This window comes from Phaethon aethereus, assembly GCF_964289735.1.
Source record: "Phaethon aethereus genome assembly, chromosome: 1".
NCBI lineage: Eukaryota > Metazoa > Chordata > Aves > Phaethontiformes > Phaethontidae > Phaethon > Phaethon aethereus.
The window spans coordinates 140,129,077-140,154,685 of NC_138575.1; the positions used below are offsets into that span (position 1 = coordinate 140,129,077).

The 25,609-nt window shown below is 43.8% G+C and overlaps 1 protein-coding gene across 1 annotated transcript in view; it reads left to right on the forward strand.

Annotated features, from left to right (window-relative positions):
- Positions 1 to 10,412: 10,412 nt before the first annotated feature.
- Positions 10,413 to 25,609, forward strand: part of ANOS1 (anosmin 1) — a gene marked incomplete at both ends in the record, with an annotated part of 149,844 nt that continues 134,647 nt past the window's right edge. The window contains one exon of the mRNA XM_082005079.1: positions 10,413 to 10,610. Within this exon, the coding sequence (XP_081861205.1) occupies positions 10,413 to 10,610 (198 nt within the window). The remainder of the gene's footprint in view (positions 10,611 to 25,609) is intronic.

The window sequence follows — 25,609 nt, forward strand, 5'->3', positions numbered from 1 at the left end:
ATTTCCCTCGTACAAGAGAAAACAGTGACTCAGAAAATTCCTGTTGATTTGCTCCGGGGAGAAAGTATTATTATAAGTACTGCAATTCTACACCTATGAATGAAGAATATCAGCTATATGAGATGCATAGATTTCTGGATTTTACTCATAGTCTTGAGTTATGACTATGCAAAATCCTATTCTTCAAAAGGAGTTTGAGAAGGTCACTAACTTTAGGGATCCCATGTGGAAGGAATGCTATAGGCCACCTGTAAGAGCCCAGAGAAAGAGTGAGTTACTATGCGGCCCTTACCACAGGAAGGGAGCTGTATTTGGTCCTTGGAGGAATGTGCAAAGCCATAAGAAAGTTTCTTTCACCCTCCCATTCACAGGCATGAGGTTTTGTCCACAGACAGCATAACTTCTGGCACAAATTCATTCTGCTTTTATCCTGGTTTCAGCCAGGGTAGAGTTAATTTTCTTCATAGAAGCTAGCGTGAGGCTATGTTTTGGATTTGGGATGAGAAAATGTTGATAAGGTGCTGATGTTTTGAGTTGTTGCTAAGTAGTCAAGGACAGTCCAGCTTCTCATGCTGGCCTGCAGCGAGCAGGCTGGGGGTACACGGGAAGCTGGGAGGGGACACAGCTGGGACAGCTGACCCAGGCTGGCCAAAGAGATATTCCATACCATATAACGTCATGCTCAGTATATAAAGCTGGGACGAAGAAGAAGGAAGGGATGGAGGGACGTTCGGAGTTACGGCGTCTGTCTTCCCAAGAAACCATTACACGTGACGGAGCCCTGCTTCCCTGGAGATGGCTGAACACCTGCCTGCCCATGGGGAGTGGTGAACAAATTCCCTGTTTTGCTTCGCTTGCGTGCGCGGCTTTTGCTTTACTTATTAAACTGTCTTTATCTCAAACCATGAGTTTCCTCACTTTTACTCTTCCGATTCTCTCCCCCGTCCCACCGTGGGGGAGTGAGCGAGCGGCTGCGTGGGCCTTAGTTGCCGGCTGGGGCTAAATCATGACAGCTTTCAATGTCAGTTCTGGATTCCATTGTTTGACCTGCAGAAATAAACAATTTTGTGGAAGCATCTTTCAAAATTACTTCATTTTCCGTGGTAAATTATTTCACCTTCCCTTGAGCAGCAGCAAACTACAGAAGACACAGGCTGGATTCAGGGCTCAGACATAAAATTAAAGACCAGTATCTAGCAGGGTTCTAGTTATTGCACTTTCTTTGGTGAACTGCTGCTAGCAGGAAATCACAATCAAGAAATCACAGGTAAGCCAGCCATCTCCCAAAACTTCCTAAGTCTATAAGTACAGTTAAAATAGATTAAAAATATATCTAATATTACATCTAAATTATTGTGTATCTCTTACATATTACCTTCCTCATGTATGTCCTGAATACTAGTAAACTAAACATGCAGTGTAGGTGGGAAATGTAATAATCGCTTTAATGCCTGTCCATGAATTCACTAACAAAACAGGCAGACTGCTCCTTGTCAAAAAGCCCATGTAGTTCAAATATAGGTCGCACTGCTGCATTAAATAAGTGCTTCTGAAAAAATACCTGAAGACTTCAATGAAGATTATGGCAAGAAATTTGTTTACAAGATAAACATGTAAGGTAATAATTTTCTATTTAGTTTTTTTATTTAGGAAGTGTACTTGAAAATACATTTGTTTGTTCAAATTATTGAATTGAGTAAAACAGGGAATGGTTGAGGTTGGAAGGGACATCTAGAGGTCATCTGGTCCAAGCCCCCTGCTCAAGCAAGGACACCTACAGCCAGTTGCCCAGGACCATGTCCAGATGGCTTTTGAATATCTCCAAGAATGGAGACTCCACAACCTTCTCTGGGCAACCTGTGCCAGTGCTCAGTCACCCTCACAGTAAAAAATGTGTATCCTGATGTTCAGAGGGAACCTCATGAGTTTCAGATTTTGCCCATTGCCTCTGGTCCTGTCACTGGGCACCACCAAAAAGAGCCTGGCTCCATCTCCTTTGCACCCTCCCCTCAAATATTTCATTATATATACAATAAGATCCCCCCTCAGACTTCTCTTCTGTATACTAAACAAACTCAGCTCTCTCAGCCTTTCTTAATAGGTTTCAGCATCCTCATTCCCATTCACTGGACTCTCTCCAGTATGTCCTTGTCTCTCTTACACTGAGGAGCTCCAGAACTGGACACAGTACTCCAGCTGTGGCCTCACAGCTGAGGAGAGGGGAATCACAGAATCATAGAATCATTAAGGTTGGAAAAGACCTTCCGGATCATCAAGTCCAACCATCAACCCAACACCACCATGCCTGCTAAACCATGTCCTAAAGTGCCACATCTAAATGTTTTTTGAACACCTCCAGTGATGCTGACTCCATCACCTCCCTGGGCAGCCTGTTCCAATGTTTGATCACTCTCTCAGTAGAGAATTTCTCCTAATACGCAGTCTAAACCTCCCCTGGCACCAACTGAGATAATTTCCTCTTGTTCTATGACCAGTTATTTGGGAGAAGAGACCAACACCCACCTCATCATAATCCCCTTTCAGGTTATTGTAGAGAGGGAAGAATCACCTCCTTCGAGCTGCTGGCAATACTTTGCCCAATGGAGATCGGGATACCATTAGCCTTCTTTGCTGCAAGAGCACATTGCTGACTCATGTTTGACTTGGTGCCCACCAGGACACTCAGGTCCTTTTCTGCAACAATGCTTTCCAGATGGGTGGCCCCCAGCATATAGTCGTGCATGGGGTTGCTCCTCCCCAGGTGCAGGATTTTGCACTTCCCCTTGTGGAACTTCATAAGGTGCCTGTCAGCCAATTTCTCTGGCTGTTGAGGTCCCTCTGCATGGCAACACGACCTTCTGGCATACCTGCTGCTCCTCCCAGTTTTGTGTCATCAGCAAACTTGCTAAGCGTACACTCTACCCCATCAACCACGTCATTAATGAAGATGTTAAACAGGACTGGTTTACAGTATTGACCCCTGGGGCACACTACTGGTCACTTCCTGGAACAAGACTTTGTGCCACTGGTCACCACCCTCTGGGCCTGGCCATTCAGATAGTTTTCAATTCACCTCACTGTCTGCCCATCCAGGCCATACATCAACAGCTTGTCTGTAGGGCTCTTGCAGGAAACAGTGTCAAAGGCCTTACTGTAGTCCCAGTAGACAACATCTGCTGCTTTCTCCTCCTCTACCAGGCCTGTCGCTTCATCATAGAAGTTTATCAAGTTGGTCAAGAAAGACTTCCCCTTGATGAAGCCATGCTGACTGCTCCTCATAATGTGCTTGTCCTTAATGTGCCTGCAAAGAGTTTCCTGGATTAGCTGCTGCATCACCTTCCCAGCGATGGAGGTGAGGCTGACTGGCCTGGAGATCCCGGGGTCTTCCTTCTTTCCCTTCCTAGAGGCAGGAGTCACATCTGCTTTCCTCCAGTCTTTGGGTGCTTCTCTCAATGGCCATGATCGATCAAAGATTATCAAGAGTAGCCTCACAACATCACCTGCCTCAGCACTCATGGGTGTATCCCATCAGGGCCCATGGACTAACGTGTGTGCAGTTTGCTTAAGTATTCCCTGACCTGATCCTCATCCAACCTCCAAGGGTACATCTTCCTTGATGTAATCCTTCCCCAGCTTTCTGGGTCCTGGCATTCCTGAAGGCTAGGCTTGCTAATAAAGTCTGAGGCAAAGGCGGCCATCGGCAGTACCTCAGTCTTTTCCATGTCCTGTGTAACCAGGTCCCCTGTCTCACTGAGCAGTGAGCTTCCCCAGTCTTCCTTTTGTCACCTATGTATGTATAGAAGCCCTTCTTCTTGTCTTTGTGATCCCTGTCCAGATCCAGTTCCATTTGGGCTTTAGTTTTCCTAACTTCATCCCTGCATGCTTGGACAATGTTTCTGTATTCCTCTCAGTTTACCCATCTTGTTTCCACTGTCTGTATGTTTTCTTTTTGTGTTTTAGGAAGTTATCAACAGTGTACTCCAGAGAACTCCCGGATTGCTTATGCCCTGCTGTGTTGTCCCTCCAGCCAATATCGAGGATAACTTCTTAAGCCGGGTAATAGACAGTCCTACCAGAGGGAAAGTGATACTGGACCTGTTGGTCACCAATGCAATTGAGATAATTGCTGATGTCAAGTTTGGAGGCAGCTTGTCCGCAGTGATCATGCACTGGTGGAGTTCACAGTCTTCAGGGATATATGGCAGGCAAAGAGTAAAGTCAGGACCCTGAATTTTAGGAAAGCAAACTTCCAGCTCTTCAGGGAGTTAGGACCCCCTGGGAAACTGCCCTCGGGAACAAGGTAGCAGAACAGAGCTGGCAGACCTTTAAGGATATTTTCCACAGAGTGCAAGAGCTCTCAATGCCCAGGTGTAAAAAATAAGGAAGGCAAGACACCAACATAGATGAATCGAGATCTGATGGGCAAACTAAAGGGCAAGAAGGAAATGCACAAGCAGTGGAAGCAGGGACAGGTAATATGGGAAGAGTACAGGGATGCTGCCTGATTGTGTAGGGATGAGGTCAGGAAGGCCAAGGTGTGGTTGGAGCTGAATTTTGCAAGGGACACAAAGAATAATAAGAAGGGCTTCTATAGGTGTGTCAGTCAGAAAAGGAAGGTCAAAGGAAGAGTGTCCCCCCAATAAGCAAGACTGACATACTGGTAACAACAGATGAGGAGAAGGCTGAGGTACTCAATGACTTCTTTGCCTGGCAGTGTCTCTTCCCACATCTCTCAAGTGAATGGACTGCAAGACAGGGCCCGGAGAAGCAAAGTCCCTCCCACTGTAAGAGAATCAGGTAAAAGACCACCTGAGGAACCTAAACACACTATGTTCAGTCTATGAGATGCATCCCAGAGTCCTGAGGGAATTGGCTGATGTAGTTGCCAAGACACTCTCCATGATATTGGAAAAGTCCTGGCAGTCAGGGGAAGTCCCTGGAGACTGGAAAAAGGGAAACACTGCACCCGTTTTCAAAAAGGGTAAAAAGGAGGACCCTGGGAGCTACCAACCTGTCAGTCTCACCTCTGTGCCTGGGAAGATCATGAAAAAGATCCCCCTAGAAGCTATGCTAAGGCACATGGAGGACAGGCAGGTGATTCGAGACAGCCAGCATGGCTTCATCAAGGGCAAGTCCTACCTGACCAACCTCGTGGCCTTCTGTTATAAAGTGAACAGTGGAAAAGGGAAGAGCTAGCGCTGTTGTCTCTCTGGACTTCTGTAAGGACTTTGATATGGTCCTCCACAACATCCTTCTCTCTAAATGGGAGAGATATGGATTTGATGGGTGGACTGTTGGGTGGATGTGGAATTGGTGGAATGGTCACATGCAGAGGGTAGCGGTCAATGGCTCAATGTCCACATGGAGACTGGTGAGGAGTGGTGTCCCTCAGGGGTCTGTATTGGGACCATTACTCTTTAATATCTTCATGAATGACATAGTGGGATCGAGTGCACCCTCAGCAGGTTTGCAGATGACACTAAGCTAAGTGGTACAGTTGACATGCCTGAGGGATGGGATGCCATCCAGAGGGACCTGGACAAGCTTGAGAAGTAGTTCCGTGTGAACCTCATGAGGTTCAACAAGGCCAAGTATGGGGTCCTGCCCCTGGGTCGGGGCAAACCCCAGTATCAATACAGGCCTGGGGAAGAAGGGATTGAGAGCAGCCCTGCCAAGAAGGAGGTGGGGGTACTGGTGGACGAAAAGCTGTACATGAGCTGGCAATGTGTGCTTGCATCCCAGAAGACCAACAGTATCCTGGGCTTCATCCAAAGCAGTGTAGCCAGCAGGTTGAGCAAGGGGATTCTGCCCCTCTGCTCTGCTCAGGTGAGACCCCATTGGGAGTCCTGCATCCAGCTCTGGAGCCCTCAGCACAGGAAAGACATGGACCTTTTGGAGCTGGTCCACAGGAGGGCCACCAAAATGATCAGAGGGCTGGAACAAGTCTCCTGTGAGTAAAGGCCGAAAGAGTTGTAGTTGTTCAGCCTGGAGAAGAGAAGGCTCTGGGATGACCTTATTGCAGCGTTTTGGTACTTAAAGGGGGCTTGTAAGACATATGGGGACAGATAATTTAGCAGGGCCTGATGTGATAGGACAAGGGATAATCATTTTAAAATAAAAGGGGTAGATTTAGACCAGATATAAGGAAGAAATTTTTCACAGTGAGGGTAGTGAAACCCTGGCACAGGTTGCCCAGAGAGGTGGTAGATGCCACATCCCTGGCACCATTCAAGGTCAGGTTGGATGGGGCTCTGAGTAAGGTGATCTAGTTGAATATGTCCCTGCTCATTGCAGGGGATTTGGACTAGATGGCCTTTAATGGTCCCTTCCAACCCAACCAATCTATGATTGAGGTGACTGAAGTCCCTCATGGGGACCAGGGCCTGAGAATATGAGGCTGCTCCTACCTGTCTGTAGAGGGTCTCACCCACTTGTTCTCCCTGGCCAACTGGCCTGCAGCAGACACCCACTACAATGTCACCATTACCTGTCCTCTCTTTAATACTAACCCTTAAGTGCTCGGTTGGCTCCTCATCCACCCCCAGGCAGATTTCCATGCACTCCAGCTGCTCTCTCACATAAAGAGCAACTCCCCCTCCTTCTCTTCCCATCCTGTTCTTCCTAAAGAGCCTCTGTCTTTCCATTTCAACAGTCCAGTCATGGGAGCCATCCCATCACTTCCCTGTGATGCCGACAAGATTGCAGCCCTGAGTTTCACACAGATCTCTGACTCATCGTGTTTATTCCTCATACCACCTGCATTAGTATGCAGGCACTTCAGAGAGGCACCCCAGCATGCTGAATTCCTGGAGAGGGTTTAGGGGATTATGTTGTATCCAGAGTTATAGTAATTTTTGATATGTATAACATAATTAAAACTGAAGAGAATTGAGTAAAGAATGGCACATTAAGGTGATTTAATATACTAAGCTAAATCAGTGGTCTAGAATACAGTGGTTTATATGAAAACAATAAATATTTTTAACATTAACAATATTTCCTTTATTTGTTTACTTGAAATGAGAACCTAATGTTGGCAATTCCTTTGGAAGAAGAAGCAATTACTTAAGGTGCAGTCAGCGTAATTTAAAATAGATTAAAATCAACTTATTAAAGAGAAATAAATCAGTGCAACGCCCAGCAGCTCTCACCTCACAAAACCAGCATGTGGCGCTGTCTCCTGTGAAAAAACCAGCCCAACTCTCACAGAGCTGAGTTGGTCTTCAAAAAACCTTGTTTTTACGTTGTCAGACTGCTCTGAAGCACGGGCAGAATAATAATCCCTGTATTTGTAACGCAAGATCAGCGCTCTCCATTTGCAAGAATTTATTGGTACTAATTCTACTACTTCTAATACTGAAAAATTATTTAATTTCAATTGTTGACAAAAAAGCAGTGAGCAAAATGTACGAATGTGTGTGTTATGTCTATTTACGTGGTTATGGATCACGATTATCCTTAAAGATTGGTTGGTTGGTTTGTATATATAATTTATTTCCAAATTTCTGTATTCTGTAACCATTTTATTTAACATTTACAAACTTGTGTATCTTGTCTTTTGGTCTCTTGGATACTTAGCCCATATTGGGTTTTAATTACTGACTAAATTCTTGAGTGACCGAGCCCGTTTCTTAATCTCCATGTAAGGGAACAGGACCTGTGTGAATACCGTTTTACTGGAACTGAACAGCCAGTCTTTTGTGTGCTAACCAAGTCAGCCCTCAGTAAAAAGGAATTCACAGGCTACGCTGATGATCTCTGTAACCATGACCTTTCAAACAAAAGCAACTGAGTCAACTGTGTATTCAAGAACTTTTTAATTATTAAGGGCTCTATGCCCTTTGCTACCAGACTTTATAAAACAAAAGAAACAGGATTTTTACGTTTTTACTTAAAGCTGGGGTTTATAATATACAACATAAATTGCATTAGCACTAACACTGGGGCAATATATCTATAGAACCATCTGCCCTCTCTAGATTTGCATCTGATTTACAGATAGCTACATATTTTTTTCAGGCAGTTCTTATTATCTGCTAAAATATGGCAAAATTTGAAAGCATTTGGTGTACCTGTAAACTCTATGAATCATTGAAGCAATTTTCCTAACTCAAGGCAAAAATTTGCAAAATTTTTAGTCAAGGCTTAAGAAAACCTGTTTGAAAGTTTGTCATTTAGAAACTGGGAAGTCCTGAACTTAATATCAAGGCCTGAATGGGCTCACAACTATTTGTCACAACATAGCTAGGACTGTGCATTTATTTCTGTGCTTCTACAGTGTGTTTTTTTCTTTTTCAATATAGAGATGCTGGATTAGGCAAAGTTCATGAGCTGCTGTCAGCAGAGCCCTAACTGGTTCTCTAGCGGTGAGAAATCGGTCAGAATTGTGGACAGTGTTACTGAGCTGCTAATGACCCCTGCTCGCTGCAAGAGGTGGGTAGTCACTCCAGCTCCAAAGATGAAGACTTCTGGAGGTGAAGCTGAGACAGTCTTCCTTGACAAACCTGGACACTTCCAAAATAGCCAGCGGAGAACACTTACAAAGTGCAAGCAGCTGGACAACTCCCGTGCCAAGACGTGGCAGGTGACCTCGTTCGTCTTCTGGCAACTGTGCTCACTCAAGCATCCAAGGGCACAAACTGTCATTTCAATTTGTTAACACTTGCAGGAGTGAATCTAGCCTACTGGATTCTTTCAAGTGAAGATTTCTGGTCATCTGACAAGAGACACTGTAAGCTGCAAAGTAGTATCTAAGCTAAAATTTGTCTCACTTCCTATTACAGTCATACGTTACTAATACTTGTGATATGAACTCTCTTCTCTTTTTAATCTGTGCCTTTTGTAGTAGACTAGTAAAATTATAGGTAGAATTTAATTGCTGATTTCTTAGTTTGGATTTAACACACCTTTTTGTACTTTGATTCTCTGCTTTGAAGATATATACGGGTATATGGAATGTGGTATGCATATAGTCTGGCAAGAACAGTAACATTGGGGAATATGCTTTATTTTACATTTGTGTACATAAGAACATCCATCGAGGAATTATAGCCATGTAAAATTAGTACATGCCAGACTGGTCGAAGACCTTGCTGTCTTTTGATGACATTTCAGGTGACTTTCCTAATGAGCACTTACGTTATGCTAAAACTTGTTCCAGTAAAGATGACTCCTTGCAGTCTGTTCCAATACAGGGTTTGGTAACCACACTGAAGTACTAACTTACAGAAGTAACAAATCCACTATAAACTCCTGAAACGGCCCAAAGACTACTTATTTCAGCTCATACAACTTCGGGATTTTCAAGTTCAGGAGGCTCAATCCACAGCTCCGGTGAGAACAGATCCACTTGCTCTTTCTACTATAGCACATACTTGCAACGGGAGGGGTCCATACACTGTGCAGGGAGAGGAATGTAGTACGGAGCCTCTGTGCTGCGTACTGCGGCATGCGCTCCCAGCCCAGGAACTGAAGAGAGAAAGGGCGTTAAGCTGCTCTATGCTGTGCGGTAGCCATTTTAAAGCTCAAGGCGCTGGTTTAATTTCGCAGCTATTACCCAGAGGTATTTGGACTAATGACTTGTAGATTTTCGTCCTTAAATAACTCTTCAGAGGAGACTTCATGGGTTTCACCTGGGGACAAATACTCACCGCACTGTTCCACTGTACGAAACACTGAGTTTCAAAAAGTGATTTCTCCGACTTCTTGCCTCCCTGACCATCTTTAAAAAAAAAAAACCCACAACAAAACACCCAAAAAACCCAAAAAGAAAAAAGAGGGAGAGACTAACAGAGACAGGGCTTTAAGGACCGGCGGCTCAGCAGGGCTGCTGGCAGGCGAAGCCGCGGGCGGGCCGCGCCGGTGCCCCCGCAGCGCGGCGTGAGAGGGCTGAGGCGGGCGGCCGCGCCCGGCCCTGGGCGCGCAGCGGGCCCGGGCCCGAGGGCGCGGGGCGCCCGCCCGGCGCTAACGGTCGCCTGCCCCCGGCGCCCAGCTCCGCGCCAGCGCCGCCCCGCCTCTGCGCCTGAGGACATGGCCGGCGGCTCCGCCGGCCGCCGCCCGCCCCGGTGCCCCACAGGTGGCGGCGTGCGGCGGCGGCGGCCCCGGCTGCCCGCCCCGCCGGGCCGACCTGCCCGCGGCCGCACGGCCCGCCCGCCCCGCCGCTGGCGCTCGGCGCAGCCAATGGCGCGGCCGCTGTCAGCCTCGGCCCGCCCGCTGCCGGGCGGGGGAGGGCTGTGGGCCGGGGGTGGGTGAGCAGAGTTGAATGATTGAACTTTCTTGTGTAGTTTCTGCGGCGCGGAGGTGTCTGCCCCCGGCGCAGCCCGGCACCAGCCCGCCGAGCGGGAGCTTACCCCGGCGCCTGCCGTCCCCCGCAGCGCCCGGCCGCCCCTCTACCCTTCCTCTCCCGCGGAGCGATGGTGGGGAGGGCGCCCGGCGCGTCCCTCGCCCTGCTCCTCTGGGTAACGGCCGCCTGCGGCAGCCCCGCCGGGCCGGGGGCCGCCGCCGCCACCGCCGCCCGCAGGCAGGACGAGGCTTTCTCCACCGCCAGATGCACCTCCAGGTGCCTGAGCCTCCAGATCACCCGCATCTCCGCCTTCTTCAAGCATTTCCAGGTAGGGGCATGGCGCTGCGCAGGGGGCCCGGCGCCCGGCCCACCCGGCGGGTGGGCGTCCCTCGGCACCGGCGCGGCGGGAGCGGGGTGAAGTACGGCCGGGGCCGGAGCGCCGCTTGGCAAACTTGGGGGGCCGTTTCCCCAGGGGATGGCGGGCGCGTTGCGGGTGCCGCCGCCAGGTGCTGGCGGAGAGGGGCCGGATGGGCACGGCCCGGCGGCAGCGCCGAGACCCGCCCGTTGCGTGTGGGTGCTCCCCGCGTGGCTGGTGGCCGGGGCGAGGCGGCGGATCGTGGGGCTCCTGGCACGCCGCGCCCCACCACACGCCTGTCAGCCGCTCGCCGGGCGGGGCGGGGGCACCGCTCTGCCCCGGCCCCTCGCAGGTGCTCGGCGCCCCCGGTCGCTGCCTCTGGCGCGGCGGGCCGGGCCCCGGCCCCCGCCTCCGGTGGCGTCCGGGGCCGTGGGGCGGGCGGGACGGCCGCGGCACGGTGCTGCCGGGCCGGGCGGGTCCTTGAGCCCTGCCGCCCGCGGGTGCTTCGCTTCTCCAGCCCGGTGGGAAAGTTTGGGCTGGTGTGTTTGGGTTTTTTTTGTGTAAGAGCGATGATTGGGAACGCGTAAAACACTTGGTTCCAACCTGCTGGAAGGTGAGGGTGGGGGTCAACACTTCCCCCCCCCCCCCAAAAAACAGAGGACCACATCCGTGGCTGACGGGAGTGGGGAGATGATGAGGGTGAAGTGGGGGGAGACCTGCGGGGTGTACAGTGAAACGAGGGAGAGCGAGGCCCGACAGCGGGCGCGCTGGCAGCGGCGCGGGAGGTGCTGTAGCCGCAGCGGGCGCTTGTCCGCCCTTTCGCGTCTTTCAGTTACGCACCTTCCCCTTCGCCCTTCCCCACCTGTTCCACACTGCGCAAGGATTAAAGCGAGTCGACTCCATCCCAGCGAGGAATACCCTCCCGAACGGCCAGCCCCGCTCCCTTCCTAGCCCCCCAGCCCCCTTTTAGAAAGGGCCGGCCAGCCCGGTGGGGCCGGCAGGGCAGCGCCCGCCTCTGCAGCCGGCCGGGGCGGGGGGCGCCGCTCGCCCGCCCTGTCCCCTCCTGCCGGGAAGCGGTCTTCGGGGCTCGGGTCTGGGCACAAAGGGCTGGTGTGAGGGGGATGCGCAAGGATGAACCCGACTGGAAGAGAAGTCGGCGTGGAAGGAAAGCTCCGTGTGTTCGTTTCGACGGGCAGCAGGAGCTGTTTGGTGCCTGTAACCGGTTTTGGGCTAAAGAGACCGCCGATGCACCTCGAGACGGGTGGGGAAGGGGCTGCCCCGGGCGACGCTTCCACCGCATCTCGGCCGGGGCCGGCGGAGCGCTCGCCGTCACCGTGGTCTCTGCTTCACGGGGTGGCTTTGAAGGCAGGGTACCCATTAAAATAGTTCATTATCTTGGAGAGGGATTAGTATTTTTTATTGCGTTGTCAGGCGGTTGTAACTTACTTGTTTTACAGTTTCAGTGGCTGAAGAGGCAGTTTAGATCAAGCCAATTCCTGGTGAAAGGCTGTTTTTGTGTCGTCTTGGCAAGATTTCTTTTCCGACGTAAAACTGCTGACAGAATGCACATTGCCAAACAATAGTGATTACATTTTAATTACCCAGGGTGAAATAAGCTGCAAATTACTCAGTTAGGACTTGATAACTGACTGTTTTTTTTGTAATCAGTTGAAAATCTCAGAGTTTTAACCCCAACCTGCTAAAACACACGGTAATTTATCTAAATTACCAGAGATTAAACTCCTGCTAGACATGAAACGACTGTAATGTTTGGATGATAAAGTGCTCTCGTTTATAAAAAGTTGAGCTTTCCATTGTCTTCTGATGAGGGAAAGGAGGAGAGTTTTAGAGCACAGCAAGCATCCAGTGTTCTCACAGGAGACTGATAATACACGGTGGACTGCAGGACATGCAGGTCTGGGCCATATTATTCCATGAGGGCTAAAGGATACGATGTCCCTTTCATCCCCTTCTCTTCTCCCTCCTTCTAAACACCACCACTACCCCCCGCCCCCCCCCCCCCTTTCATCTCAACTGGTAGCAATTTCTGGAGTTCTTTTCATTTCAGAGGTGACCACTTATCTTGTAATCTGATTCAACCTTTGAAGCGAACTAAACACTAGCTCGTCCCAACTGGAGCAGGAAGGAATTCTAGTGTCTCCTAGTTAGGACAAGAATTGAAAGAAGACTGACCCACTCATTTCCCAGCCCTGCTTTACATACAGCCCCAGTGGTGGGGAGACAATGCTTCATGGGAGGTGGACTCCCCGACACTTCACAGAGAGTTCATTTCACATAGTTCGTGGTACCAAAACCACATCACTAACAACCTTTTAAGGGAATGAGGGCCAAAATGTACGAACAAGAAATCAGGATTAATTCCATACCTGCTGGCTCCCTTGCTTGAATGCCAACTGATACTTTTCAAACCTCCAAAATGCTCACAAGAGATTTTAATTTATTTTCCCCCCACAGAGAATTTTCAGCCATTGTTCTTTACCATCTGCATTTGTGAAAGGGTCAAGAGAGATGTTATTTTAAAAAACCCAAACTCTTATTTGTTAATTTACATTTCGGAAGCAGTTCTATGCCAATTTTAAAGGTGCATTCTCAGTAGGAAATTATTTTAACTGATGCACAGGTCAAATAATTTACTCTTTTTTTTTTTCTATGTAGGCTATTGATGTGGGCTACAAGAATTAGTCACCTAAATCAAATGTCTGTGATCTTCAGAATGGCTGTTGAAGAGGCACAGATGACTGCTTTTTGCTATAAAACTCCCATGGTTGGGGAGTTTTCCAGTTTTGGGAGTATTGGGGAATTCCGGGGAGAGGTTACACCAAAGAACATTTGGGCTTAATATGAGAGAAATGGCACCACATGAGTCTTAAAGCCCAATGAAATACGTACGGTTTATATCGATCTATGGCCTGTCTACAGGCTAGGAAGTTTCACACAGAACGTGCTGGCACAAAGTCCTTTCATAAAAAAGCAAACAAACAAAAAATGTAAACAGAATGGGTCGCAGTGGTTTCTTCTTTTATACAACAGCATGTTAATTACATACTCGTCCACAGTAGAGGATGATGTTCAATCTAGGAATGAAGAGAGATGAGAGAAAACATTTTTATCCCAGCTATGTAACTTGGGCTACTGGACAGTACTGAATGAAGCATTCATTGACCTGTGACCAGAAAGAGTAGGGGAAAGAGAACACGGCTCTCTACTCTAGTGTCTAGGATACTTGCTTTTAGCTATTTTGGCTACTGAGACCAGGGTTTTACAGTGACGGTTGTGTAACATGTATGAGGGAGTAATTGGAGCATTACTGGAACCCATCTGTGCTCCTGGGTGACTGCATTGACAAGTGGAGTTCCTACCACTATGCTTTGTTTCTGGCAAAATTCTCTGCAAATCGCCTGAATAGGGGACGATGCTGAGTGTTCATCCAGCAACCAAGAGCATGACAATCAAGTGGCCTGTCTACAGTGGAGAAGATGTAGGTTTGAACCTGACAGTCCTATATCATAATCAGTGTTGTACCCATTGGGCTGTTGTCTAAAAGAGCATGTCTTTCTGTTAGGGAGGAACCCAAAAGCTGTCCATATAAGAGGGGAAGGGAGATTCCTCCTCTGCTTTGGAATGAAAGGAAGGGTTAAGGGTGCCTGGCTCTGCAAGAAGCATCGAGACTATGAATCCTGTGTGGAAGAAAGCACACTGTTTTAGGGGCTGAGGTTGTAAAGAAAGGTGATGCCCTTGGATACATTCTTTCCCTCAACCTTTCCACATTATGGCAGTTCCCTTTCCAGCGTCAGGCATTCTAACTTGATGTATCCAAAGTTTATTTATGAATCTAGCTTTATAGTAACCTAGTACAGTTAGGTTTTAGTAGGTAAAACCCTCAAGAAAATGAGCTCACAGTTACTGCACAAGTTTTTGCATTCCTGAAGAGGATATAGGGACAACGTAGAGCTATCTGGAAAAGAGGCTTGAATACTCAGATTAGTTTAGTTAGAGCTTTTCTGTATAACCTACCTGTTTTAGTGGAGTGAGACTAAATTTCTTTCATTGCTGTCTATGGGTGTAGCCTTTCGCATCCGTGATATTAGTTGTGGATGAACTCACTTGATTTTTGGGGAGCAGGCATGGCAGTGACCTTTAGCATTCTGTTTTCAACTTAAGTGAAAACACAGTTTGGATTTTAACCTTTACTGCCAGCCATCTGAGCTGTGCTTAGAAAACTGCATGATTAAAATTTTTCTTTGTGAATTAGAGCTCGAACATCAGTGTAAGCATGTAGGCTAGAGGTAAAGGATAAAAATGGTATGGAGAGCGGTGTTTACTTGAACCTGTGAACTCATGGATCTTTTGTCTTAGTTGCCATCTGTTACAGACCTCTCAAGTGTCTTCCTGCTTAATATGTGAAACTTGACAAGTTATCTAGGGTAGAGGAAGTGTAAATCTTGTTTACTGGGTTAGAAGCTAAGAGGGTGGTAGAACATGCCAGAGGATGGAAGAATGGCAGCAGCAAGAGGTTGGCGGTAGTTACGAGTCAAACTGACTGGCCATGTTTGCTGCATGGAGTCACAGGAACAGAGAGGGGCTACAGCCACATGCTCACAGAGTGACAGAGTAGTTGAGGCTGGATGGTACCTCTTGGCAACCTGTTCTAGCGTTCAAACACCCTCACAGTAGAAAAGAAAAAAAAGTGTTTTCTTATGTTCAGATGGAATTTCCTGTGTTTCACTTTTCCCCCCTTGCCTCTTGTCCTGTTTCTGGACACCACTGAGAAAAGTCTGACTCCTTTTTCTTTACTTCCTCCTATCAGATATTTGTAAGCATTGATGAGAACCCCCTGAGCCTTTTCTATTCTGGGATAAACATTCCCAGTTCTCTCAGTTTCTTCTCATATGAGAGATGCTACAATCCCTTAATCTTAGTGGCCCTTTGCTGTACTTGCTCCACTAAGTCCATGTCTCTCATGTACAGGGCAGTCCAGCACTGGACCTGGCTCTCCTGATTCAGGAAAATGACTAGAACAGAGAATATGAGTAGTTAACATTTCAAAGATACAATGCGTGCTAAATATTTGTACTCACTTCTAAATTAATTTTCACTATTTACATTTTTCTTACCTTAGTTTACATATGACCATTTATAGTTGTCAACGCATTAAAAACAAAATGCTAATGCTAAATCCAGTCAGATTTTTTTTTCTATATTTTTAGATATTAGTACATCTCACTGTGGTTTTCTTTTTTTTTGGGGGGGGGTATTTTGCGTTTTTTTTGGTTGCATAGTCCTCAATAGTAAATGGAATCTTAGCAAATCGTAGAATCATAGAATAGTTTGGGTTGGAAGGGACCTTTAAAGGTCATCTAGTCCAACCCCCCTGCAATGAGCAGGGGCATCTTCAGCTTGATCCATTTCTTTATTCTTAAGAGGGAAATCCAGGTACATTGAGATGTATACATGTAGTGTGATCCAGAATTGTGATTGCTGCTTGAATCGGCTCATGAGATATTGCTTTAAACTCGTTCATATGAGTGCTGTTTCAAGGCATATCAGTAACAGTGTGAATGAGCTTGGCCACATAGGGGTTCTGTATTTATACCTAAGCTAATTTGTTTGAGTAGTGGATAACTTACGGTTGAAACTTTTGATACCACATAGACATACTTCAAGTGGTAAGCCAGTTTCGTGGTATATGAAAGGAAATTATTGAGAGATTTCCTCTTCTAAGGGTGATTTAGTATAAATCTAATAGTAATGTACTAGGAATTAGTGCTTAGGAATTAGTACTAAGCTAGATCAGCTAAGGCTAACTCAAAATTGTTTTTGAAAGGGTGGAAGAATGTTCTTTTAAGCTAATGTTTAATAGCTGTAAGAGGGATCAATAAGGCATTAAAAGTTTATTGTATTGAATGACTGATAACTATATGGTGGTAGGTCACTCTTATAGGTGGACTGTTGCCTGTCTACTTCGCAACTGAATTTTTTGAGAAAAAACAGCCAATTCATTTAAGTAAATAAGAAAAGCTTCTCAGATTTTATATTTGCAAGCAAATAGTGTGCAAATGACTACCTCTAGATACCCAATACCAGATCTTACCTGCAAATCAGGCTGCTAGTTGTCTAAATGCCAGCACATCTCTCTTCAAATTGTTTGTAACTCCAAAGTGACTGCACCTGCAAAAATCTGCAACTGATTCCAGATGTAGGCCAGGCTGTAGGCTAGGCTGAAAGTCTAGGGTGCGTGTGCCTCTGTGCTGTGCTGTAGAGAAGATGGAGATCATGAAGAAACCATTTATTGTAACTGTCTTGAATAATTCCAAAACCCTAAATTACTTCTCATGAAATCTTTTGAAAAAATATGTAGTACTTTTGTAATGAGATATAGTAGATATGTAGTGTGTTATTTCCAGAATGTTTCAGTTACAACGGATAGGCTGCCCAAGCACTGAGTTTGCTTAGATCTTTTGGGACATGTTCACAATCTTTTCTACATGTTAGTACTTAAATGTGTGCCATCTGCTTGTGTTGCCATTTCATTACTCATCTCCAAAAATAGTCCTGGTGTTAAATAATTCTGACTTTCATATGTCTCATAAAGCATACAGCTGTTAATTTCCCACAGACAAATTTAAACATTTGTCATTACTTTATGATTTTCTCAAAATTTGTTAAAATTCCCAATGATTCTTCTGTCTTTATTGTTCATATGGTGTATGATCTGGATTATTATTCTGGCACTTGGTGTGCTTTTATTATTGAGATCTGTTGTCGTGAGCAAGAGGTGCACAGATCTTCTAACATGATCTTATGTCAAAACTTTGAAGACGAAAGGTTCGTTTTGAATAATGATGGTTGCCTCTGGTAAAAACACCTCCGTTATTCACCATATTGTAGAATTGAGCCACAGTTAGTCTTTGCAGTTGTATCCTGGTCTGGCATGAACCTCCCTGATTTCAGTGGGAGTTACGTTCACTTTCTTATAACCAAACTCAAATCTCTTTGGCATCGGTGAAGGCTTGCACAGCTGATATGAATGCAGGGGTTACAGAGCCTGGTCATTGTTTTCTAGCAATTTTGATTACTCAAATTTGGGACCTTAACCTTGACCATTGCTTTCCCAAGTTAGAATGTTCGGCTGTGTCTCAACTGTAAGTTTCAAATACAAATCAAATGGACTGTATGAAAACGTAAGTGAATGGTGAGCAATTGTGCCGAACAATAAGCATTGCTAAGTTACTTTGCTCACATTTTACTTGTGGATGCTTACATATTAGAAAAAAATTCTTTATGTTCTCTTTCTCTTGTTCATAAAATTAAAATTGCTGTTAATTTTGTAAATGTGCCTGATGCCAAATGCAATAAAACTAGTAGGAATGTTACTAACATGTTTTGAGGCAGATGTTTCATGTACAGAAAATATTGTCAAAACATAGTTTTAATGACACAGGGGTGTGTCGGGGACGGGGAGGAGATGTTGCTTTTGAAAAGCATTAGAAAACTTTTGAAAGAAAAACATTGGGAGTTCTAAAATGTAAATTCTTTTTCCATTCGAACATACTTCAAACATCCACTTACTACAGAGTGAAAGGTTATAGGTAGTGTTCATAGTAAAACTATTATTAAAACATTATTCATTGTCTGCATACGAATTGTCTCTGTGATTAACTAGTGTGCTGAACTGTATGTAAATGCGTTTGGTTTAGTATGTGTCCTATAAAGAAAAAAAACCCAATACATTTCTGAGACAGCTTGAAAACCAGACTGATTTCCCAGATGCTGAACATTTGTCATTTAGCAAAGGGCAAACTTCTTAAGACTGAACACTGAATTTATGTGTGTCTACAAATGGAGATTATTATTCACAAGCTGGTCTACATCACCATTGGCTATTCTGTGTGAATTTTTGCTTTCTGTGATTATCTGGATTTGAGTACATATCCAACTTTTGTAAACAGAGGAAGAAAGTGCTGTTATTTAGCATCTATGTTTTTGAAGATCGAAAGTACGATTAATGACTATCAGGAATATGATACAGAAGAAAGACACATTCGTATTGATATTAAGTAGTCAGTGCCTAGCAAATGTAAACCTTGCACCAAAATAGCACTTGCCTAGGAATTTACACTAAGAATCTTCATTTATTGACCTTTCCCACAGCTGAGCCTTATAAGGCTTTATATTTCAAAAACCTTTGAAGTCCATGAGAAGCCGCCTGTTGATTTCAGCTGGATCAGGTCCATGTATGAACACTAGGTCCATGCAGCCTTTGTCAACAAAGAAGAGTGATGTGAACTTGGTATCCCAACCCTAGTTGTATCACTTTTTTGTCTTTTAATGTCCAAGAGATCACAGGGCACAAAAATGGAGAACTGGGGGTGTTGAAAGGTAAGTGGACCCTTTAGACTTGAAAGCAGAGTACTGTTCCTTTCATTTCTGATTAAAAAGAGTCACACATTCATTTCCATCTACCGAAAAGAATATCCAATATTTCCAGATCTGGGGAACAACTCCAGCCCAAAGTTTTTATCAAATTTCCATTGACTTCTATGAACCATGTTTTCACCAGTGTGTCTCTAGACTGTCAAAGAGGTATGACATCAAAGTTATGTAAAAATGTTAATGTATGGAAAACGTAATACAGGAAAAAACATGCATCTTTCACCAGAAAAAAAACCCTGTGGCTTATTATAGCTTTGTGGACACTGCATGTTTTGCTTTGCTTTTTCTTGGTCTGTATGTTACTTTATGTTCCTTTAAAACACAAGTGACTTGACTCAAGCTTGCAAAGGCAGTGACTGTCTGGTAAGCAGCTAAGATCCCTGAGGAAGGCATGGCTCCAGAACTTGCAGGAGAAGCAAAAGAAGAGACAAAGAGTCTCAGAAGGGAGAAAGCTGGAGATAGGTGTCCTCCAGCAGGCACACCATGTTGGGAAGATAAATTGTCTAGGGGTAGAGAGGACTGTAGATTTTACTGTGACACAATTAATTGAAACTAAGGCTGGAAACAGAGAACAGACACAGTGGGCACAGGAAGACTTGTTTGTAAATATTTTTTATTTCTGTTCTCTGTCAGTTGCATAGCGTTTTGTTTGGTTTAAAAAGGTTATTTTTTCTTGTTTGTAGTTTAGTAAAAATGTGGTTCAAAAATCCTTTTGACTTTATTGGGAAGTCCAGTTACAGATAAAACCTCAAAGAAAATTCACCACAAAGTTCTAGCTAGTTTGTGGTGCCATCGTGTATACCAATGCAGGCAAGTGTACAGTAAGTTTGTCTAGACCAGGGGTGCTCAGGTCTGCAGCCTGTCCACGTAATGCTGCTGACCTCTGTCTGGCTTCTTTTCAGCTTGTTTTCATTCATTTCTTTCCTAAAAGTAACTTGGGAGTCTGGAGGCAGTTTATGGGCTGAGTGTGTCCTGATGGTGGCAGCTTGCTCCTCATTTCTGTCTCTCTTAAAGACTTTAACCAAATTGATGGATTATGAGAAAAGGGGGACAAAGGAACAGGCTACTTTGGCTTTCTGAACAATTCCTGCTCTCCAACATTACAGGCTACTCTCTGGAGAGTTTTCAACTAGAAATGCGTTTCTGGTGATGGCAGCATGCTCTGTTGGGTCAATACTGTGATTTACTTATATGTATTCTGAATTAAATAGTAATCCCAATTCTTCAGGAGAAGCTTTGAATCTTCCTATCTGTATGTTCTGTTGATTTTCAGAAGTGCTAGATTTACTGTATTGCACATATATAGTGAAGTTTGGTCATGTGATGAGAGTATGTTTTATTCCCATACAGTAGAGAAAGTGAAGTGGCTTCCGGACCACTATGTTGGGCACTGTCTACTACAAGGATGTTGTCTTTCGAGTCAGAAGTTTGACAAACTGCTTCCACTGTAATTTCTCAGGTGGTCACAACTCAAACTGTAAACAGAGCCGAGGTAGTGAAGACTGTTTTTTCTGCCTGTGGGGGTTGCAATCCAGCTGCCATGGATCCTGTAATAAGATAAAATGAAGGAAATAATAAGATTGCTTCAGAACAAATACCTTCTGTCTAGAGAGTCAGAGATTGAGGTTGATGGTGAATATTGGGTGAGAATAATGTACTCACTCATTTAATCCAGTGCAAACATAGTTCAACCTTCCTTGCCATTCTTATAAGAATTTATAAACATAGTTCTGTCTTCTTTTTTATGGATTACTCTTTAGGGGAGTTATCTTCACACTAACTTATATTAAAAAAAAAGAACACAAGTAATCACAGTTCACATATATGAACATGGTTTCTCATCTCGTGATTTAGGCCACAGATCTAGGGCTATACATTATTTGTAGTTAATTGATAATGCTTTTTAACTGTTAATGATTTCTTTGTACCGCTGGAACATTCCAGTTAGGCCTCAGGGAATTTTTGGACCTAGACACTATAAATTAATTTCTTAACCTCACTTGCTGGAAGACTTTGGGTTTTGTTAGAATTTAGTACATGGATGAACAGGTATGTGAGGTAGCAAATAGATGAACACTGAGGAAGGGGTAGTAGTAATAATAATAATAATAATGATAATAATATGTCCCATTACAATGACTATTTGACAATTTTTTTCAGAATTTGTGTTCCTACACAGAAACTAATTCAACAGGGTGGGTTTTTTTTTCTTTTCAGTTAGGTGATGGTTATAGCTCCTTTGAAAACAATGAAATCACATTACTGTGTAACTACAGCAAGACAACAATGAATCACATCATTACCTTAGTCACAAAGAGTGTATAATATGTTGACATTTGATTTGTATCTAGCGATTTTGGGAAGGGAACTGGTACTATGAGAGCTTGAGGCTTTCTTCTGTTTTGGGTTTTCTTTCTATGCAACTATGAACTGAAAGATCATGAATTAGCCAAGTGTTGGTCATTTTGGATCTGCAGTAGGTGGAAGGAACATTTGGGGTTAGACAAACTGACACACAGAAGTAAAAATCATCCAATTAATGAGATATGTGTTACTCTTCATATAGTACTTCGTAGCAGCTATGGGGCATGTTTGTCGGAGTAAATAAGGAAAGAAGGTGCAGATTTTTGCAGCTAGTAGCTTATTGTTGGATTTTTTCCTTTAAGTTAAAAATTGAATAAACAGTGTGAAAGACAGTAAGCTTTTTGGTAAATTTCATGCATTTTCTGTCCAATGGATCCTCGGTTGACCAAGTGGAGTAGGAATGCGTTCAACACTGCACGTGCAGCATATTAGCTCATCTTGTAAAAGATTTAGTTTAAACAACACACATATACATTTGAGCACTGTACAGCACCAAAGCTGTAATTACAGTGGCAATGAATGTGCAACAGCAAATAATAATTATTTCAAGCCTCCTTCCGTTGTTCAAAACCTTCCTTTTCTTAAGAAGAAAAGAACAGCAATGTGGACTAAACTTGAAAGTTAAGCCTATCCTCAGCCATTTTCCAAATTGTAGAAAGGAAGGAATATTTGGAGTTTCCTAAAGAATATACTGCCTGCCTTTGTTTTGGGATAGAAAGCATGACTCACAGGTAGTTTTAAAGACTAAAATGCTTTACACGTTAATGTAGCATAAGCTTATATTGTTTTCTTTAGCTGGAGATCTTTCAGCCTTCTGACTGATACTTATCAGTTTTCCCATTTATATGATTAATAGTTTAATAGAGGATTTTTCTTGAGCTTTCATTGCTTGCCTGAGTCTTATATCCCTACAGTTGATAGTAATGTATCCAGTGGTTTAAATGGAAATAAGCCTGGGCCAGTGCAAATGTACTAGAAATGTCTGTTCAGAATTTATAGATAAAACCAAGAAAACTCCCAGTATGCTGTTTAAGGACAATTAACTTGAATTTCTTAAATACCATCTTACTGCATCTTGACATCATCCCTTACAATTCAGAGTGGTAAGAAATGATACTATACCATTAGGACAAAGTAAAACTGAATTGCCAAATATTTGCCAGTTGCAAAGCACCTTGACTTCAAATTAAGATATTTTTAGAAGAGATTTCCTCAGAAAGTAATGGAAGGTAGAAGCAATTTTTGATGTAACCAGAGCAGAGTACCACTAAAGATAGTAAATAAATATTTTTTTTTAAATGAGGTATTGCCCAATTACTGATTGTTACTCTATGCATCCGGGTGCCCTTAGGGCTTCCAAAGCATCCCTGTAAGTTTCATCAACAGGCGTGGCTTATCTTCTTAATAATAGGAGCAGATGTCAAATTTTCATGCCCCTAGGATGCTTACTCATACCTAGTAGATACATCTGGTATAGATCGAGCCTCAGTCAAGTTGTTCTCATCCATGACCTTCCCACTGAGAAAGCAAATCAAGCAGAGCTCCTCAGTCCAGCGAAAAAGAAACTTGAATATTATTAACATATTGGTAGTACCACAACCCACTTCACTGTCTGTCTTAATTGCGTTACACAGGTGAGAAGGCTGGTAAAATGGAAGGAAACATTATAATTGTGATACAATTCCTAGAGCATGCTACCAATATCTGAGACTTTCCAAAGATGGAACAACTGAAATATTTGTCAGTTCTGCAAAACTAGAGGATTTAAGAAAAAGAAACAAAAGTTTAGTATAAAAAGCCTGCTTATAATTCAAAATGTTGTCAACTGGTATTAACCTCAGTTGTCCACTTTTATTGAGCTTAAGGCTACACATTATAATGTTTCTCTTTTGTAACTGTTAATTTAGGTCAAAGATAAAAGAAAATTCTAGTCTTTAGAACTCATGTGATCCTTGTAGTAGAATTATTTGAAAATTCCATATCCATTTGTTTACATTAACTGGAGGTTTTAAAGTACTGTGACCTCGGTAGAGACTTTAGGCTGAGCTTTGACACTTGTCATATTACAAGCCTTTTCAATAACTTCAATGCAAATTAACCTGTCTTAATTTTTAACTCTTTCACCTGATGCCAGAAATGTCTGAAACATGATGGACCTGTCAGAAATGATTGCTCAACATAACAGCTATATCTTTGGTAACCAGGCGTGTTAATGCCTAGTCCTGCCCTGGAGAGAGATTTATTTTCTTTTCATAGTATGTCTTCATTAGCTAGTTATCAGACTGTATTGTAGAAAACTGGCACATGAAAGGCTTTTATGTTTGTGGAAAGTTTTATGACAGTGTGATGAGGCAACGTAAATCTTCCACTGAAGATTGTTACTGTAGAAAGATCTGGCTAACATCCCTGTAGCTCGAACTGTATAAGTAGTTTTAGTATGTTACATCTTTCTTAAATAAGAGAATTGCATGTTGATTTCATCTCCCTCTCATCTGTCCTTTCACAGTCTTAGGTTGGTTGCAGGGTGGTCTAGCAGACTGGACTGCAGCAGTTGTCCAGTCTAGAAGATTGGACTGCAGCAGTTGTCCCATGTAATATATGTTTCTTGTGGCATACAGTTCTTAACAAACTGGAAAAAGCTCCTAAGAAAACTGGAAGAAATGGATTGTATCTATTGTAATCTGCACTAAAAAGCTGGCTCTTCTCTCAGGAATATACTATCGGTGTTTCAGGGACAAAGGATCCCTGCTAGGATCAGGTTAGCAGGCATGTTAAATTTCAAGTGGAAAGGAAAAGACTCACCCACCCTCCTGTGTGCTCCTTCACTTGATGCCTGTTTTTCATCCATTGTCAACACAATGTCATTGCAGCCTTTGCTGTTCTGGGAGCTGTTGCAGTTCCTTAAAATAGGATGAGAGTAAAAATGTGGTCTGGAGAGAAATACAAACAGGGTTTACAGGTCTGAGAGCCGAGGAAAGAGATCAGCACAGAGCTGAAGTCAAGGGAAGGGGACCATGACTAGCTCTTTGTTACACGATACAATTAGGAGGAGGACATTAATTATGTGACGTGATATGTGGTACCTGACCAGCACGCAACTGGTATCTGCCAGTCTTTATTATCAGCTTAATGTGGCAGTCCTGTGTGGTGGCTTTCTGCAGAAGTGAGAGCTGGCTTGGGAAGGGACAGGCCGAGGGCCAAACCCTCGGAACTGAGGAACCCTCGGAACCCTTGGAATGAAGCAATGGAGAGAGAAGAGTGTTAACTTGCATGGTGTGATTCGTTGTTGGGTTGTGCTTTAGAGATGAGACAACAAAGTTGTGGGCTAATTAAACTGTACCCATTACATCTTCTCTGTCTTTCAATAATGTTTACAACGAAGGCAGATGTATGGAAAGACTGTAGCAATTAAAATATGTCTGGGAAATAAGACTTCTTCCTGAAATGCTGCTTTAACGGTTGTGGTGAAAGCTTTTTTTGTGTGGCTGACATATGTTTCTTTGAGTTAGTGCTTTCTGAGTGTATGTTAACAATATTGTGTTGTTTTTTGTTCAAATTGAATTTAGACTGTTCTGTTTATGAGTCTAAGGGTCATTTTAATTTGGACAGTTCTTTAATTCCTGAATGGCTACAGAACCCTCTTGCAAACGTTTCTAGGAAATCCCAGGTCTGGTAAGGTGCACTTTACTCCCTGAGCCAGGTCTTCTATGGAAAAAGGAAAAAAATCCCCAAAACTGTTTTTAAAGAACTGTTAGAACTCTAAGGACTGTGTTAATATTGACACTTGTTACTTTTGAGAGTTTTGCTATGCACTTCAATAATTCTCCTAAATTATGATTTTTTTTTATAGAAAACTATAAATATGAACGGATCTGTGGAACTACCAATGTCTAATTATAGTAAAATTTTAGATTGCATATTTCATCTGTAGGCTCATTATTTGTGCTGTTTTTTACTGCCAAGATTACACTTTTCTACAGGCTTTTACAATATTAAAAGAACTTGGGATAGTGAAACAAAATATTTATATTGTCAATGATATTTATTGAGCTTGTTGCCTTTCACAGACCAAAGAGGAGAAATTTTATAGTAATATATCAAGCCCAACTGGAATAAGATAGGAGATATTTGTCAGAAATATTTTCTGTTGAGAA